Consider the following 19,945-nt stretch of genomic DNA (forward strand, 5'->3'; position numbering starts at 1 on the left):
ATGAACAGCTCATTTTCATATCTTCCTTTAATACACACAACCAGTAATTTTGGATGCACTGGGAACCTGAATGACCTGTACATTTTCTCTATTGTACATAGAACTTGTACATCCATGCTAAACCAGTAAAGAAAGTTTGTGGTTTTAAAATGTTCCCAGGCAATTGCCTATAGCTTTAATTTAGAAATCTACCTTGTAAACCATGAGTCTCTGTTTTAAAAAATTACTAGCAATTTGGAGTATCTGGGGGTTTTGCTGCTGAATCTGACGTTCTATAGCTGCACCAAGCTTTAAATGAATTTTTAGGAGGGAAGCATTCTATGCTACTGACTTCTGTGTAGTCAAGCCATAACTTTTGATTTCAATATGTAATACGTTTCCCAAATTCCAGAGTGAAGTTTGTGATTCACTGCTGCAAATCTTTGCTCACTTTCAGAAACATATAAAGATTTTAAAAAATCATTAATCAGAAACAAACCCAGAAGATCCATATTTATGACGTAAGAAACATTCATCAGTCTAGTGCAAAAGAGTGCATCAATCAAGAACAAAAAGCCAGGCAGGAGATACTAAAGTATTCAACAATTTTTCAATCCTAAATTTTCACTGCTAAGAGAAACAAGTGCTTTGCTGTGCTACTAAGTGACATAATAAAGTAACTACAGTTTTACGTATACTTCTAATGCAGTTGCCCTTACCAGGTCTGTGGAAATGCTGAGGGGAACGTGACATGGTCGGTGTGTAGCTATGACGACTGTACACTGGAGAATTAATGGAGCCCTGACTAGTAGACCTGTGAATCATGCGATCCCGAACATCTTGATAACCCTGCAGAATAGAAGCATTTACTAATAAATGTAAATGCACATTACACATTTTCAGCAGCACTTAACTTTCACAGAACTGAATACACCAGCAGAAGCTACTGAAATAACAATATCCCTTAAGCTTTCAACCTGCTTCATTATTACTGTTCTCTAATGATCGGTTCCAAAGACTCCAATCCATTTTTATAGTCTGGGCCAAAGTTTAATCTTGGAAGGTTCCAACTCCACCTGTAAGTTCTATTAAATTCTATAGAATCCTAGATTTGCCCACATTCCTGTGAGTCCATAAGGGAAGCTGCCTGCATTCAGAAGATGTCGGTCCCATCGTGTACTGCACAAGATACATGAGCTCACCTTCAGCTAATGTGGAGATCAGCAATAATTCAATAGCTGAAGCGGAGAGCTCTCTGTGGCTTAATTTACCACATCTTGACTAGCCACATCAAAAAGTATTTAGTAGCCAAATTAGATTCCCTTTGTATCTGAAAACATGACACCTTCTTGTATAGCAAAATTCAATTTACTTGGTTACCTGGGAAAAAAAATCCAATGAAAAACCAAATAAAACCCCACCAAAACAGATAAAACACCTACACACACACACACACCAAGAAAAAAAATTAAAAAAATAGACAAACCACAAAGCAAGCCAAAGCAGGACAAAAGGGCCAGAATTACTGTTAATGCATGTGAAGGTTTACAAAAAAATTTTATAGTCACTTTTTTAATAAGTAGCAATTACTACAACTTTTATGTTGCAAATAAGCAACACTCCCCACCCCCAAAATGATAACAGTCCTGCAATGGCATCTATGGTATCCTGACAAATGACTTCCCAAATGTTTCATGTTATTGTGATGATCAAAATAACTCCAATGGAAAAGCAAAACCAAACCAAACCATTGCTATGCTTTCCTCAAGACAAAACTGCACTTTAGTAGCAAACGTGGCTCATCATTTAGATGCTTAGAGAAGCATTTTAGCTTGTGTAAATGATCCAGCTCCTGGTATCTGAGTCTGCCCGGTCCACAGGAAGGATGAATGTACAAGAAGTGACCTCTGCTGGGCAAATTACTCTGCTTTACAGACAACAGGTGGGAGCAGTAGCTTCAGTTTTTGTACATTCTGTCAATAAGAACACAATGTTTTCTTTTTAATTTTTCTTAAAGTTTCAATATTCAGAAAACACGTCTATGTGGCAAACAGAGATGGACCAGACTGGTAACAAAAACACCTGCATTTGCTGAAGTGAATAATTCTAATCACAGTAAGATACTGCCCCAAAAGGTTCCACCAAACTTACTTCTGCAGAAGGGGTAGGTGATAATGTCCTCGGAGACTGCAAAGACATAAAAATAAGGTTACGAAAAAACCTTGCATGTTCTGGGCCAGAAAATGGTAATCTAAACACTGCTGCAGACACACTGATATATGGCAAGGTAGAACGGCAATGCAGAAATTACTGAGGCCATTGCAGCACTGGGATTTGCTTCTTCTGCACGGCTCGGGAACTGGTCCATAAAACATTGAAGCAATTAAAGTTTCTGGGAGAATCTTTATAAACGTGATTAATTCAGTCAAATATCATGCAACATCATCTCGCAGCCATCTACTCATTGTGGTAATTAAAACAGCTGTGAAGATCAAAATCAGAAAGGGTTATTAATTTAATAGCCATGCCCGTTAGGAAGAAATCTTTAAAGTGGAATTCAAAAGTAAATAATCTTAACTCAGAGCTTTGCATGAAAAATCAGAAATACAGAAAAACTTCCAAGATGAAGCATGTTTTTCCTCCAACACACATACTCCAGCAAAAATATCCTTCTCCCCAAGGCTTACATTTCATACCCATGCAAAGGAGTACATAGCTGTTATCAACATTTCTTTGATATGATCTCCTTTAAATCTCTGTGTTCTTCCATGGTTATGCAAGGGGAACAGACAGAAATTGCAAGCGTGTATATTGAAAGAACTGCACAAAGGCCAGTGGGCAGAAATATGCATAATATTATCAAAAGCTTCTGCTTCAGAGATAGGGAAATCAAGGCAAGAAATACCTTTAGAAATTAAACATAGGATTATGCATACATTGATGGCATGAACAAGAATAAAGACTATGTATAATTACCAGTTATGTACCCTTTAATCACAAAACAATTTGAAGCTGGAAGATCAGGATTTAGTTACTTCCTTTATGCACTAAACTTCAGTATTATTTAATTGCCATAATAAACTGGGCAAGAGATTATGCTTTTAAATAAGACCACATTTATTATAGAATGATACAACTATTAAGATAATGCAGCAAAACTGCTGATTCTGGTCTAACCACTACAATAACCTACAACAGCAGTAGTGTGAAACGTATGCAGAATTTCTGGTAAAAACCAACCAGCTACGCATTTTGCATTGTAAAACCATTAACTCTCATGGAACTGGTGACACTGTGAATGCAAAGTATCCAAACAAAGGAGTGACATCTTTTTGTTTGCGTACAGAATATCTCCTTTTCAGCAAGTTTTCATAAAGCTTTTTAAAGACTGCTTTCATTACTTTCCATCAAAGCCCTAATATCTTTTACATTGTTCTCCTAATCCTTATAACTGCACAAGTTCTATACAGCAAACTTCCATTTCATTATAGATCTCACAGCAGCAGCTATAAAAACTTTGCTGAACATGAAACAGATCGTACGCAGTGCTTTGTAGCATCATTCTCCACAAAAATCTGAGAGCTAATCTGAAAACTTCCAATACGAATGAAAAAAGCACACTGTGATGTGTGTTCCTACATTTTTTACTAGTAGTTTATGTGTTACTGTAAATCAACCAATTTCCATAATCTGCTGCAGTCGCCTAGATGCTAAGGCAATGACTGCTGTAAAAGGTAGTCACAGGAATCTAAGACTGGGAAAGCATCCCAGAAAATAACGTGCTGAATACATGACCGACCTTTCATGTATTTTTACTCTATCACTACCTGACTATCTATCCCTGACTATCTCACCGCCTTCCAGGAAATGGAACCACACTCCGCACATGCTTTATCATGCACAGGTGAACTGCTATATCTCAAACTGAGTCTGCCAAGGAATGCTTGGTTCTTCAGGATTTATGAGCTCTTTTAAAATCTGGTCTATCACAGAAGTCTACATTAGTCTGTTCTAAATACACTGTGAAGTTGTCTGAGAAGAAACGGCTCAGTTCCAGAATAGTAAACCAGTGGAAATAGTGAGTGATGACTCCAGATTAAGCAGGAAGAGAAGGGGGATGGGTGGGGTGGAAACAAACCAGAAAAAAGGAAAGAAAAAGTCTAGGTAAAGAGCCTATTTACACTGAAATTTCAACTCACTGCAAGAGGTTCAGTGCTCCATCACTTTGACATCTAAGGGGCTGCTCTAATACCTGGTTGTAGAGTTCAATTTGTGCTCCGGGAAATTTATGCAAACTTTTACAGGTGTCATTTTATAACAGAAGTTCCAGCATTTTGCACCGACCTCCTTTTAACTGTCTTTTTATGGAATTACCAGGTAGGATGCTTGCTCCATTTTGAAGCACGTACCACATTAAAAAAAAAAATAATAAAATCTTTTCCTCATTTTACATCAGCTTGTTTATTGAAAGCTGTTACAGACATTCAGTGCTTTCAACAGGCAGAACACTAGAAGGACAAAGGACATGCATGTAAAATGCTGCTTTTCTCAGTATTTCTGCAACAGAAGTAAGTGCTGAGAAAAGACTATGTCAGTATTAATCAGGCTGCTGCGAGCAGGGCAGAAGTTATAGGACATAAAGAAGCTGAGTAACTAACTGACAGTTTCTGGAAATATTATCACTACACTAAGGGTCAGCCTTGGTAGCAGAAAATTTGTTTAAAGATCTCATTTTGTATCTCTTTCTCTCTTTTGCATTAGAAGCTAAACCACCTCTTCATGAACTCCCTCTCTCTTCCCCAAGTAACTGCTGGCCGGTCTGTAACTAAAATGCCTGGTCCCGCTAGATGGTGCCATGTGAACACATTTTTCATCACAGACTTCCAGAGAAAGAAGACTGATTTAACTGAACAAGAGAGATTATGAGTGAGAAACTTTTCAAAGCATTTCCCTTCCATAGCAATAAAGTAGAAAGTTTCATGCTGTGTTTTCTCACTTTCTAGGGCTAAAGTATATAATTTTCTTGTAGCTAATTCCCTGTAATTAAGGTTTGTCTCCACTTCTGGATTAACTTTGGTGGCTTTTGCACATCTCCCTTGTACACCCAGAAATCCTTCTTAGCTGAGTTTGGTGATTTTTTTTCTTTTTTTTCCAAATTATGGTAAAGGGCATTTCTTGTGCACAAGCTTAAATTCAGGGTCCCCTTTTATTTAACACCACCACATACACACACTTCACAAAGAGAACGCAGGTTAAATCACTCAAAGTCTGCAAATCCCTGCCATGACTACACACGTCACCTCCTCTGCTTTTTAAAGATGATGGTGACTGATGTGTGATATACCAAGATTATCGTCACTCGATTACCACAACACAAACAAAGGAAGAGATCACTCCGATGGGCTTGTGTTCTCATTAGGGCAAGGGAAGGGAGGAGAAACAGGTACAAAGAGGTGATGTAACTTGCCCAAGGTGACAGAAGTCAGCAGTAGCATTGGGTGGAAAACCCAGATCTTCTGAAATAAGGTGAGAGCCCTTCTGTTTCCAGAACAAATTTCTTTAGTCACCGGAAATTAATTGGATTTAAGACTGGTGAAAATACCGGGTAAGAAAACCCCAAAGGCTTTTGCTTATCCCCAGAACACACGTAACAGCAGACAGCTTTCACCATACAGCTTTGCCAGTGAGAAGCTGTCCCTTAAGAATTAATAAATCATTCACCTTCTCTGGGTGACATTAGTTCCTCCTCTGTGACTAACAAGAGACTTGGGTTTGTAGAAGGTTTGGTGGAATGAATGGGTCATGCCTGTTGGAACTGGTCAGAGGTCACCAATGCATCTCACAGTGGTCTTGAACCAGCTGCCAGCTGGATTCACTACCAACGCAAATTTGAGGAAGGAAATTCTGTAATATTCTGATCTGTTAATCTCTTATGTTATCCCTGAGCTGAACAGTCTCTGAATTTCCAACTCACGTTGTAATTTCAAAGACTATCCCTATAAAACATTAAAGAACAAAAGAGGAAAAACCGAGGCAGCTCTGGTCTGTTGGTGGGCAGAACACTTTGCTAAACAAGCAGATTATCAGTCACTGATCTGGCATCTTCAGACCACTGGTACCTGAATGATCTACTGTACTTCCTTCTTCCTCAGCTCGTCTTCATACTCAGTTCAGTTACGGTCCATAAAGCCACTGAGATTGCAAGGAAGTAAATCCATTTCCATGTCCATTTAGATTTGCATTCAAGATTTACAGTCAGATGGTACTACATGACAAAACCTGCTTCACGATCTGCACTGGAACCATGTAAATACTAATTGCTGCTGTGGAAGTTCACCTGAGAAAACTGAAAGACACCTTTAAATACAAATTTAAGAGAATAAATTAGATAGGGTTGTGGGGTTTTTTATTATTGTTGCAGGACGGAATAATCTACTAAATGTCAGCAGTTTAAAATGTGAGGCAGCTATTTCCATAACACAACTAACCTGCTTTCCCAGGTGGAAGAGCACTTCAACCTGACCTAGTTCAGATTTTATCCAGTACGTCTGGCAAAACGCTCTGGAAATGTATTTCCCTTCCATATGTGTGAGAGAAAGCATCCCACTGCTCTTAATCCTTTTACTCCCATAGAACGTCACGGTATTCCTCATATTCTGTTGTGAATATCAGTGCTGCACATCACAATGCCAGGTTGGCTTCTCCCTCACCTTCTGGGCTTTGTTGTGCCCAAAGACCATGATACCCGTGTTAGTTACGAGAATGCACCTATGGACAGCCTGCGAGCCTCCCCCCGCCATTCCTCTGCCAGCGGCTGGTGTCAATAGAGGCGTTTAATTGTGCAGTTTTGCACACGAGGCATCATCATGACTGTTTCCATTAAACTCAGACCAAACAGACAAGAAAAGCACTGTGAACAGCAGCAGCAACAATATCTAGGAGTGTCAATTAGAAACTCTTTCAAAAGAGGATAGAAGCGAAGCAGGCTTTGAATACAGCGTATTAGCAGAATGAGTTGCTTGTCGGTTCATTACCTCTCCAAGACTCTGTCTCTCCTGTCTGTCCTCGTAGGCGGAAGTGTAGAATGGCTCATAAGTAATTAGGTCTGGACGTTCAATGTCATAAATGGCCTTGACTTTGGGAATGGCTGCTAAATCCTTGTAATCAAGGATTTCATTGTCTACTTTTGCCTGAAGGTCAAAGACAGAAGATAAATTAACTTACACAAATGCACTGGTAATGTCTGGTTTACACAATTTATGATTTTTGTGTATTTGTTGTCACACTGTTGCTATGAAAAACCCTTTTTGGCACTCTATATGCAAAGTGATTGCTTCTTGTTCTTCTCCAGCAGGCTTCCCCTGCAAAAGCACACACCGTTTTCTCACTTTAGGAAAGAACATGGCATATATGGAGCTAATACAAAAGCTTCTGATCCCCCGTAGTGAGCTGGAAATTTCAGCTCTGCAGATTACTCTTTTTGTGGCCTCAGGCAAGTATTTTCACCTTTCTGCTCTTGTTTTCCCATATGTAAAATGTGTGATAACATCCACTTAGTTTGCAGATTACAGAGATTATGAGAGGACTCCATGCAGAAGACCACAGACAGAAATTCAACTTGTAACTGTGCACACGAGAGGAAAAACAACTTATTACAAGGAAATAAAAAGGCAAGCAGGACTATTTGTCAGGACTGGGTATTCAGACTCCCAATTGAAATTACATTGCACTCACCACTCAACCTACACCCAAGCTTCTGACTAAGGCATATGTTACTTACTAACTGCATACTACATAGTCCTAACATTGTCTTATTTTTTCACTAAAACTGCAAGGAGCTCTTGACTAGTGAAAAAAATAGAAGTAGGAAATCAGCTCCAAAGACAACTGTACCCATTAAAAAGAGCTAGAGAGAGGCCTTACATATAGTTTACATAGCTAATGTCTTTTCTTACTTAAAACTTTAAAAAAAAATCATCATACATTTTTACCTACCTTACAGAAATACATTTGATGAATACATAGGCTGCACACGGAAACAAGGCTGATCTGTTTCTACTCACATTCAGTTCCACTCTTCCCGAGTACTAGCACCTAGTATTTTCAGATTAAAGTGCATTTGCCTTCCCAAGCTCTCCTAACAACCACTGGCCTTGGTGTTTTTTAAGTAATGCCATGAATTAGAAACAATACAAAACTTTTCTGACAGAGAAGTAAGGTTCAAAATAGGTAGGAAATTCACTTTTTAAATACAGCCTCAAATCTGTTTAGATTTTACTCACCAGATATAACAAACTACTTCAAGGCAATTCAACCCTTAAAATACATAGGTATATTAATGTATGTTATTTCTGTAATATTTTTACCACAGTCTGTTAATGAGTTGCAAATATGTCTTAATCCAGTATAAATTACTATAGATACTTTTGTAGACCCTGGCGTTGCCCTACTGACTGTGCTGTTGAGCAGCAGTTAGATTTCATAAGCTACAGCTTAAGAAATTGATATTACCAGTAGAATGGCAGTCCTCCAAGACATGCTCTGTGTTTTGATAACTGCAGTGTAAACATTTTTAATATATCAGCTGTTTCTTGTTGCTGTTGTTGAAATGCACTGAAAAACCAGTACTTAACTCAAATGCAGGAACTGAGATTTGTAATTTTTTCTGCATTATTATACATGTAACTGATAAATGTCTCTGTCTTACACTACATTTTCACTCATATAATCCTAAGGCTATCTATAAAATCAGTGGTTCAGCATTATGCATAGGTAACAGAAAAGAAAGTTTGACTGCAGTCTGTCTGTTCTTCCCAGCATACCTTCGTTTTTGCTCTCCTCATAAGGGACTCTCACTAACTTGCCTTCCTGTGACTTCCTTCCACAGTTGTTATCTTCCACAGGTTATCTGACAGCATGTTTTATATGAGTACAAAGGTTATATGAGCTTTCAAGGAACAGGACTCTTTTTAAATGGATGTGAGTTTTTGGAAGTGTAGGTTATATGCATGGAAATACAGCAAGTTTGAGAAGGCTGCATTATACTGTTATTCACCCAAGTACATCTGGTTCATGCTCTTCCTCCTTAGAACCGGATTAGTACAGCCACAAAGACGACTTTTTCTTTTTTTTGACCCTATAGACTTCTCTGCCAAAAAAACCACCAAAGGTACTGACATTTAAAACACTGAAATACCTGGAAAAGTAGTATGAAAAGGGGATAAAAACCTTATTCCTTTGAACATTCCAGGCCAACCTTCTGCTAGTGTATTTCCACTTCTTATTTCTCAGATTTTATGGGCTCAAAAGGTACCAGTAATGAGGCCAAGAAGTGAAAGAGATCCTCTAATGAAAGAGGAGGCTTGATTACTCAAGGAATCGCATTGAACTCCACATTTCAGGTAACCACAGATAGTCTATCAGTAGCTTTGCATTTTCAGCACTGTTTAGTAAAAGAAGGATGCTTAATATAATTTTTATTCTTAAATAAAAACCACCTTTCCTTCCACAACCGAAACATTTGACTTCTGAAATGGAAGATGTTGTATCAGCCAGGCTTCTTTTAGTGTAGCTGACCCTCCTCCCCATTTCCTGCAACTGCAGACAGCAGATCTATCACGAACCGCATATCGAAGTGCACAGATCTCCTCACATAACCCCTAACAAAATCAAATGACCTGTCTGCTTTCTCTCCCTCTTCACATCACCAAGTGACTTCAAGAGATTTATTGTATCTTTCTAAGGTAAACAAGTCCTGGAAAAGGCCTACCCTTGCTCTTGAAATTCTGTAGTTACAAATCCTCATGGCGAGAATTTTAACAATTTAATCACTAAATAAAGGCATTAGCATCAGTAGAAAAGTTACATATTTCAGCGTGGAGTATTTCATGTGCAAGCAAGGGAACAGCAGCTTATTCATCAGAAGGAATACTTACATAGATAGTGTGGCCTGGAGAGCCAGGTATACTGGAACCTGGTCTGGAATAAATGCTTTCCGATGATGTTCTCGTAGGCTGAAAAAACAACAAATAACTTTTCAGAGCAACCTGAAGCCATTAACATTGGTAATTTTGATTTTAAGTGAAGAAATCTTCATACATTTTGAAATTAACTGAATTCAGGAAAAATGTCAACACACTGCAAACATTCTGGCAAATTTCACAATCTTGGGAGGCAAGTGTGCTTTTGTTGTTGGGTTTTGGGTTTTTTTTGGGGTAAGGGAAGGAGTGCTGTGAAAGGGAAAGAGTTTTTTCTAAATCATACAATGTAAAGACTGACAACAATAATGAACAAAATCAAACAACACCTGCCAGAGACACTGCAAGAAGCCATACAAAATACAATCCAGGATAGTCCTGGTGGTCATTTTTTCAAAACATTAGTTCACAAACAGCTAAAGGTATCAGTAGTTCAGCAGACAAAATTGTTGAGAGGAGCATAGCACACAAAAGTACTACGTTCCAGATGTTCAATCACTGGATTTCCATTATGAATACAGAACTGGATTTGGTCCTTCTAAGTAGAAGCACCAGAAATTCTTGGCTTGGAGCTGTTCCCTACATCTGCAGCACAATCTAGATACAACATGAAAGCTAAACTCTTGATTGGCATTTCATGTTTCCCCATGTTGCAGAAGTTCTGACGTTTAATGACAATGTTCAGTGAACTGAAATTCATGAGAACAGTCACACAGAGCGAGTGCTGTTACACATCTAGGAGATTTTCCAACACTTCATCAGGACTAAACTGACACTGATTCCTTGGAGGAATTTCGTGAAAGGAGACAAAACAAACCTATCACAGAGATGTGGGGATCCTGAAAACCTGATGAATTTGAAAAACACCTGTTTGATCAAATGTCCACCCAGGCTACTGTGGCAATTACTCCTAAACCTGGCACGCAACAAACACACCAAGGTAGTCATGATACCCCACTCAACTGAGAAACATCACAATTTTTGCTTCCTGACTGACTGCAAAGAGCTAAATCCCATCACAATGCAAGGCATCAGCAGATGACTCCAATGACACTAGTGCAGTGGGATACTTCAAAGACACTAAAAATTAAATCTGGTAAACAGTACCTTACCTCCCCAGCTTATGACATTGAACTAAGGGACCTTCAGGCACACACTGAAGAGAAACAAGGCTTGACAGCCTGGCTCACTGATTTTCTTAGGAAATATCTGGACTGAAGAAAACCAGGCGACTGAAACCCTTCTTATCTCTCAGCATATAATTCCTGAGAGGATCTTTCAACAGACCTCAGAGTCTTTCTACGCTTCATTTCCTGGCTATTACATTCCCAGGAAAGCTATTGGAACTATCCGCATAAAAAATGCTCAAGACTAGTCATGGCTTATACAATGAGCTTTCTCTTCACTTCATTTGTGGAAGTGAAATCATCACATTCAGGGAGGGTCAGAGGAATAAAAGGCTTTGAACATATTCCACCAAAAAATGTGAAGATTCAGATCAAACAGAGAGCACATGTGGCCATGGACTGACAAAATCACAAATCCTCTCCGGAGCATGTTTGAGAACACTTTTTCAGCTGGACCTTTATGTGTTTCTTCCTTTTCTCTCTGTAGCTGCAAATTCCTACATCTCAAAAAGGGAGACAGAAATTTCTCAGCTGCCCTTAAGCGACTCCCATGATGCAATCAAAGCAAAAAAAATCAACACAACCATTGTTTCATGGAAATGTGACAAGAAGTAAGCTGGAAACCTGAATGTTGTTTAGAAACAGTTTTTTTACCTATTCCCCTTCCATTCTGCCAGTTCATAGCACTGTCTGAGGGGAGACACATGTAGCATGTTACTACTGCAGTTGCTATGGAAACAATTGTTTTCATTACAACATAGAGAACATATTAAGTAGTTGAGGTACTGTTAGGGTGCCTGTTACCTCTGGCTTTTGGCAGACATACGTTGTCTGTTTGGTCTCTGCAATGTGCCCCTGTTTGTAGGAAAAAAAGGGTTACAGGCAGTTACGGCATCTTCCCAGCTGGCGAGGGCCCTCTGGGCTGCTCTTCGCTCTGGATCTTTTATACTCCACTTCAGAAAACAGTTGTTCTCGCACCTTTGGTCCACCTCCTCAGTCTCATCTCCGTGTCACTGCTAAAAACCTTTACAGCAAAGGAAAAGTCACTTGTATTTATAATTTCTGAATTTACTAAATAAAGTTCAATACCTTCAGAAGATAGTTTCAGTCACGTCCTGCTAACAACTTTCTTAGGTGCTCTTAACCCTGGAGTACAGGGGCAGTTGTCAGATGGACTGGCAAGTTACAGCACCTGTTCTTCATTTCCTCACTGTGTTTCGGCTCCAAGTTACTCCTTACCACCCCATTAACATGGCCATAACAAGCCAGGTATGACACCCTTTAAAACCAATTCTCTATTTTCTGTAATTCTTCCTGTGTACATCCATTTTCCCATCTATTGCAAAGCTCCACACTGCCTGGGCAGGATGCCACCCTGCCAGCCACTGCCTGAGCACACACCATTCCTCTCCTGAGGAGCTTAATCCAAGCAGACCTTGTTGCTCCTCTACTCACTCCCAGTCCTGTATCTTGCTTAAGTTTACAACAACCCCCTGAAGACATTGCATGAAAAAGAGGACTTCTACATCTACTCTCACCCCTCCTGCCTCACTTTACCCTATTTTTTGTTTTGAATTACACACGCTGTTTCCATTGCAGATAGTTATTTCCTATTCTGCTGCTTCCCATGTGGTCTGGAATCCTTCAGTTTTGCACTTTCCCCTAAAGACTATTGCATTGCACTTAAAAATATTTCTGCTGCTTGCCTTAACAAACATGCACTAAAGATTCCTTGATATAAGCTGTTCTACTGGCATACTTATAGTTGCTATGGTTGGCTCCTCTCCTAAGAGACATATAATAGCTCCAGACTGAAAATCTGTGATGGGGTATGGCTTTTATTAGATCATATATTACATCTTCATTGGCAGCTGAGCATCCCTGACCCTGTGTACCACAGTTGTGACTTTGTATCTTAAACAGGTGGCAAGAGACACACCGGAGGCCAAGTTCTCTATTGATGTAACTGCAATGGGGTGTAAATTCCACCTAAAAGGAGAACTGATCAGAACACAGATAAAACAGGAATAATGGCTATCCCTGACGTAACCAAACCTTCAGTGGAGGCATCATATGAACATCTCTTGCACATATTATTGGAAGAAGACTGGTAAAGAAATTAGAGAAAACATCCTTTAATATGAGCACATTAATTTAAAGGTATTTCCTTCCATCACAACAGCCCTGTGACACTTGTTCTACACTCCCAGCAACAAAACATGTTAAGCTGCCTTACTTCTTCTACAAACAGATCTGGACCACTCTTTATATGATTACTCTTGTTCTTGAAGGATTCGAATAGAGCTTTTCATAATGCCACCTTGGCATAGAGAAATTTAAAACAGATTTCTATGAAGAACTGATCTTTTTTTAATTTTCTTGTGGTGCATGGCCTTTCTCCACATTTTCTGACAGTAAAAGCGTCATTGCTTTTTTTCTTTCCTCTTCCACCCAGACATATGTAACTGTAGCAAATACATCAATAAGGGGCGTCTGTACCAGATACCGGAAGTTTATGAAGTATATGAAAAAGATTCAATAGAAATTCAGTTAATAAAAATTCATGCATGTCATTAAAGGAGCCAAAGGAAAGAACTAGGTCACAAAGCATACGAAGTATCTGCAAGACTTCTATTTCCCACTTTATCACAGACTTCTTATTTTCATGGTTTTGTTCATCATTCCATGCATTTGTCTTCAATGCAAAAGTTCTTTACCAACTTCATTTTCAGATTGGCAGAGATAACACCAACCGTCATGCTCATCCTATTAGGTTCACTGTGAATGTCAATGCTCAATTATCGTATCACCCATGCATACGATCCAAATTGATTATTATACTATTAGATTGCAAATCTTAAGATGTTCATCTGAATTTACCTCAGTTTGTCAATGTCATCATGCACAGCACATCTTCTAAATAAATAACTTCTTAAAAAAAATTAAATTGACGCTAGAGCCATTCACATCATCCAGATGCTGCTACAATGCGGTGGCTCTGGCGTTCCCAACTACAGATGTTCAGACTCATGCTCTATAAAAATTTACAGGCAACCAGATCAAAACTGATCCCAAGAACATCTGTCCAAATGGATGCACTATTGTTTAACAAAGGCATCATCAGCATTGTTTACTGTACCTGCCTTAGTTTTTTGATAGAGTTCATTATGCAAGGCGGTGATAATAGCTGCAGAAGAATGAATATGTTTTCACTTAATAACATTATAGCTTAAGCAAATTCTCTAAACCTCAGAAGATACTTTAAGTGAAGCATGTTTATAAATAAACTAATAGAAGACTAGGATGTAATTTATTCTGATAGGCAGACACAACTTGCAATAGCAAGAAATTTGGCTTTCTCATAACACTTGCTACTCTGACTACCTGCTTCATCAACTACAAGGTTTTACAGTTATTTAGGACTTGGAACCAGGCTTTGGTTCATTAAACACACACTTCCTATGGATTTCAGTAATTTTCAGCAGCCATGTACAACACCAACAAAGCACCTCAGTGTTACTGCATTCATTGTGCCTGTCTGCTAGTTTAACTGCGCCCTTCTCCTTACAAGAGTATTTCCTTCAAACGCATGCATTCATTACTTCTCTGCCTAAAAAACCTACACTATGTATGCATCAAGAGAAAACTACAGAACAGGTTTAGTTCAGACTCACACAGACACACATTATTAGTAGGTTACCACTGGGTTTTCTTTCCTTTCTTAGACACAAAGGCCAGGGAGGAGAATGAATTTTCAGCACATAATCACTGAAGGCATGTGGCTACCAAACAAACTTTTACAAGACTACTCATGCAAACGTAGCCTTCATCAAGAGTAAGTCAGAAGGAAAACAGAAGAAAATAAAGTGGGAAGTCCAGAACATACAGAATTCAACAGCAAACATCTCTGAGAATTCACAGGACTTCACCCTACAATTTTCAACCTACAATTTTCATGCAGATTGAAGCCTTTTCCCACCTTTACAGCAACAGCAATGATAGCATCTTTGTGTCTACTCTGAAGAAGAACACTTGAAGGCAGAATCTGCCTTGAATTACATGTTGTTTAATCAGCATGTAAATCTAAACAGAATGTAGTATTGTCCAAATTTACACAAGAGGATATTCACCTGACCCTAAGGTATTTGTATCCTACACAGTCTACAAAGCAAGCAAGACTACTACAAAAAATACCTTTATTTTGACATGGACTGCTCATAGTTTGCCTTGCATATTTTTCTAATATGTTGGAGAGGATTTGGGTTTTGTAATCCTAAGGCTCCTGGATTTCAATATGGGAAACTCAGACTCGTGCATGCTGAGTGCAAAAAGCCACTATGCTAGCCTAAAAGGCAAGTTAAATGGTCCCACAGTTGGCTGTTCTCAGACTTAACATTTCATTCCACAAAGCCTAGGACTACAGAGACATTCCTCTCCTTAGGAGCACTGATAACACATCTTTACAGCTGTGTTTTCTTGATACATAGATCTGTAGCTAACAGAGAGCGGCATTCAAGAGTGGTGAATGCACTGCAACATCTTAAAGGACTGTGCAGGACAAAGGGTACAAGGTTTGCATTAACTCCCACTGAATCACAGCATTGGATTCAACCATATAACGCTATCCTGCAGACTGCATCTAACAAACATCCTGCCCTGGCTGATGACAGGACTATGTCTACTTTGCAATTAGAGATGTGAAGGCAGCATGAGCAGACAGAATGGAAATCCAGTGGCATGGACTCTATCAGCCTGTCTGCCTACTGATAGGCTGTATGAAGTCCGTACCAGTACATTTTTACTTCGTTACCAGGTGAAAACTACCTCAGGCATGCCTGCATGCAGTACAGCCATGTGTCCCCCCTACACCCAGCAGACACAACTAATAAATAAGCACTGCCCTGAAGGAGAAGAAATGGAAATGGGTGGTGGTTTTAGGTGCAAAGCAAACTCAAGGAAGTCTGAAAGTAGAAAGATAGTCCAGAATCAAGAGGACAAGGTTCTTAGGTTTCCATCCACCCAACTCAGATGTCGATGTGCCCCAGATCAGAGAGAGGCAGATGCTCTCTGGCAGCACATAGAACAAGTCCAAACTTCCAACTTTTAAAATATTTTCCCAACTACAGTATTCATGGGTAGTTGCTCAATACATATAAAAAGGAACTGATTTAACTGATGGCATTTTTTTTCTGAAAACATGAGCCATTGTTCATGAAAAACTATTTCTTTTTAGCCATCACCTTAAAGTCAGATCCTTTTCACCATTTTAATTTGCTTTATATTTATAGTCTAATTTTTTGTTTTAGAAGAACTTTCTGTAACACTGGAAGAACAATACTACAGCCCCCAAAAGCTCATCTGAATTAAGCATTAAACAAAAAATGTGAGAATTAACAAACAACACTGCACCACATGATGCAAAATACAGCGTCAGTAACCATGGTGGCAAGTGATAGCAGGAAAGCTGTGTGGCAATAGTAGTAGCAAGCACAGCAAATGACAATAACGAAGAATCTTCTCAGTAAAGAAGACCGTTATCAACACTATGAAAACACAACAGCAAACCTCTGCAGAGCGTGGCCTGCGCAGAACCAGACTCTTTGGATAAAAGAACTCAGATGAGGAATGCTGTCATGAAACACAAAAAGGAAAAATGAGTGAAAAGGAAAGCAGTTTCCCCAGCTCAGTGGTTAAGCTCTTTTTCAATCAAGTTACTAATTGCTACTTGACAGATAATAATCCATGCATTATGATACCTATGTTGCCTACTGATCCCTGCAGAATCACTAAGAGCCAGGCAGCTGTAAAAAACCTCTAAGCCATGAATATTTTTGTAACATACATATGGTTGCTTTATTTTCTGCTTGTTTTGGCTTTGTAATTTTCCATAAATATCCAGCGAGGAGAAGATCTAAAGAAGCCATTGTTTTTATGAACTCCCTCTCAGATCTTGACCACCTAGAATGCTGATTAGTTTACATCACAATTCAGTTACTGAGAGAAAACAGAACTTGATGAAAACTTCTAAGGTACTTCAACAATGAAAGGGCTTTCTGTTTTGTTTCGTTTTGCTCTATAGGGAAAGGAAACCCAGCAGAGCAAATAGGCCTTGTCACTGGCTTTTTGCAGAACCACCACAAAATCCAGGCCTGACCCTGAAAGCGGCTATATCATGCATTTGTTAACTCACAAACCAGACTGCAATTCTCATATCATGTCTAAATGTATGTCATAAGAAATTGAAAGTCAAAGTACAGTTCATAATTTAGTGGCAACATGTTCAAATAGCACATAGTTCCCCCAGTTTCACTTGTTGCTGTACCCACCTGTTTGCTGCAGAACAAAATGTGTCAGTCAAAGTGAACTCAAACTGATTTTAAGGTAGGGTCTCTGACTTTGAACCGGAGTAGACACTATCTGTGATGTACAGTTGAAGTTAAAAATTCTCCATCTCTACAGTACAGTACAGCACAGCGCCTTGTCAATGCCTTTTAAAGGCATACTAAACCTCTGCATTGAAGCTCTCATCCAGGAACAAATCCACCTTGGATAGCTGTGCCATAACATTTCTCAGATGTTCCCTTAATATGCATTCTTTCGTTTCATTTTCCTGCAAGAACTCACTTAGGCAAAGTCTTACAGGTGGGTGAATTAATTTACTTGACGCCAATTAAAATTTGCTGAGGTAGACGACGACTGACATGCTTGAATGTGTGACAGAAAAAAGGAAAAATATTTGCAGAGGACTTTGGCCATTTCCATGGGGAATGGAAATAAGCCGACTGATGTATAAGGTCAGCTGAAGAAGGTTTGTAAAGGCCACAGTGTAGTCAGGAGTGCTTTGATCAGACTCTTGGGTCCAAGTGAAAAGCAGGTATTTGTACCCCAACCATTCACTACAAAGCACAAGCATGCTGGCACTTCAGCAGGGCCAAAACACTGTCTTGTGTTCAAACTATTAAATTAGGAAGAAAACCCAGACTGGCATAATTTTCTGTTTTCTCATGGGAAGTCAGGGAAGAACAATGTGCAAATGCTGGATGGTTGGCCATGCTAGATCACACGCCCATCTAGGGCCACTTCTGTATTATCAGTACAGCCCACACTAACATGAACTGTGCTCAACAAGAATTTATCTGCACATTACCTACAATCACAGTGAATTCTCTGCAGGGGATATTTTACAGACCAGTGCACCTGAATAAATTCTAAAGGATGTGGCTCCCTGTGCATGAGTCACACATAGAACACAACATACAGGATATCTGAGGTATCTCCATGCCAGTACCTCTTAAGTTTCCTTGTCTGAAAGACATTTTATTCATATGCAGAAAAATTAGAAAAGTTCAAAGGAGCAATTGAGACGACAAAAAAAAAGTAAATTTTCCAGAAGATTAATTAGTGAATATAGGCTTAGAATTGCCTGGTGCATGCAAAAAGCTAGGCTCCAGCATTTATTGGTGCAGCATTATTGCCATCAAGGACTTGATCCAGAAAGTTTTTCTGGATATACTGATGTGACTCCAAGGGTAACTGCAGCTCTTCTTGCATTCAAATTGGAATCACTTTAGGCTGGGCTGGCAAAGGAAGGAGAGTCTGTATCGTCTAAATGCTGTAAATAACCAGGCAGAACAGGGGATAACTATAGAGCAATTATACAGATATGCAAAAATACTAAAATATATCAAAGCATTTGCCCGATTCACATTTTCTCCTTCAGAGTCTCTCTCACAATAATTGAGATATGAAGTGTCTTAAGAGACTCTGCCATGTCTGTATGTCAGTAAATAGCACTGTCTTTAAGGCAGTGCACTGAGACACATATGTGAAGGTGGTGAGCCTAAAAAACCAGAAAAATACCTCTGAAGTGCCTCCACGATTTATTCTGCCAGAGCAGTGACCGCAATGCAAAAAAAACATGGAAAAAGTCATTCTTTAAAAGCAACATTCAGTTATTGTGTGCACAAAATATCTGGTGTGTCATTGCCATGCATTCAACTTACCCGTAGCTTATCTTCAGTCTTAGTGGATTGCTTACAGTCGGGATGCCAGACAGTGGAACCTGAGGGAGGAAAAACTTCATTCAGAGCAAAGCAGATGAGTTCTGGTCATGACAAGTCAGTTATTAAAGAGAATCCTCCATTGCATCAGATGGTGAATCTGTATGAACTTTGCAAGTAATTCACATACAATTCTACCTCATGAGAAATATAAGTGAAACAAAAAAATATTCAAATCCTTGGCCCATCTACAGCAGTCTCTTCCTGAGGCACTTTGCACAGTATCTTGACTAAAACTGAAACAGCCTCAAGCAGCAAAGAAGCCTGCAAGCATCAGCTGGAGGAACTGAAAGACTCTGGGCAGGACTGAGGGTAAAAGCAAAAGAACTGAGCCACGGTTACCTGATCTGTTCTCCCCTGACGTACTGCACCACACATAAAAAGGAAGATCTGGTTATAAGTCCATTAATACTGGGAAAGTCCTATGACTTCCTTGAGCAATAGGTGTCATATTCAGTTACTGTAAAGTGTTAGTCAGATCATCTCTTCCCTGCAATTATGCAAAATGCAACAGTAAAACAAAAATTAGAAAATGCACAATGCAGCAGAGTCAGGGCTGTACCTCACCAACTTCAAAGCCAGTATGACACAGGTGGTACAAAGCAGCATGTGAAAGAGCCTCTCCCTGGATCACAGCGTACCATACCTGCCATTGGCACACATGTCATGTCTACCCCTTGCTCTGCAGGGTCAGTGGCATGTGTAGCACTGGCATTTTCCTCCTACACATCCTCCTACAAAAGGCAAGGTCTCTGCTGTTTGCATCCCGAAACATGGGATTCTCTCGTGCTGTAAAAATGGA

The 19,945-nt window shown here is 39.4% G+C and overlaps 1 protein-coding gene across 16 annotated transcripts in view; it reads right to left on the minus strand.

Moving 5' to 3' along the window:
- The window catches only part of ABLIM1 (actin binding LIM protein 1), a 208,402-nt gene that overhangs the window by 33,137 nt on the left and 155,320 nt on the right, over nucleotides 1-19,945 (minus strand). For 8 of the 16 annotated variants that reach the window (XM_037399100.1, XM_037399101.1, XM_037399092.1 and 5 more), the window contains exons 8-13: nucleotides 19,087-19,145; nucleotides 14,223-14,270; nucleotides 9,915-9,992; nucleotides 7,014-7,169; nucleotides 2,131-2,166; nucleotides 699-828 (exon numbers count right to left, since the gene is read on the minus strand). In XM_037399100.1, the coding sequence (XP_037254997.1) occupies nucleotides 699-828; nucleotides 2,131-2,166; nucleotides 7,014-7,169; nucleotides 9,915-9,992; nucleotides 14,223-14,270; nucleotides 19,087-19,145 (507 nt within the window). The remainder of the gene's footprint in view (nucleotides 1-698; nucleotides 829-2,130; nucleotides 2,167-7,013; nucleotides 7,170-9,914; nucleotides 9,993-14,222; nucleotides 14,271-19,086; nucleotides 19,146-19,945) is intronic. The other 8 variants (XM_037399094.1, XM_037399102.1, XM_037399097.1 and 5 more) reach the window with 3 other exon arrangements.

This window comes from Falco rusticolus, chromosome 9 (assembly GCF_015220075.1).
Source record: "Falco rusticolus isolate bFalRus1 chromosome 9, bFalRus1.pri, whole genome shotgun sequence".
In the NCBI taxonomy this organism is placed as follows: domain Eukaryota; kingdom Metazoa; phylum Chordata; class Aves; order Falconiformes; family Falconidae; genus Falco; species Falco rusticolus.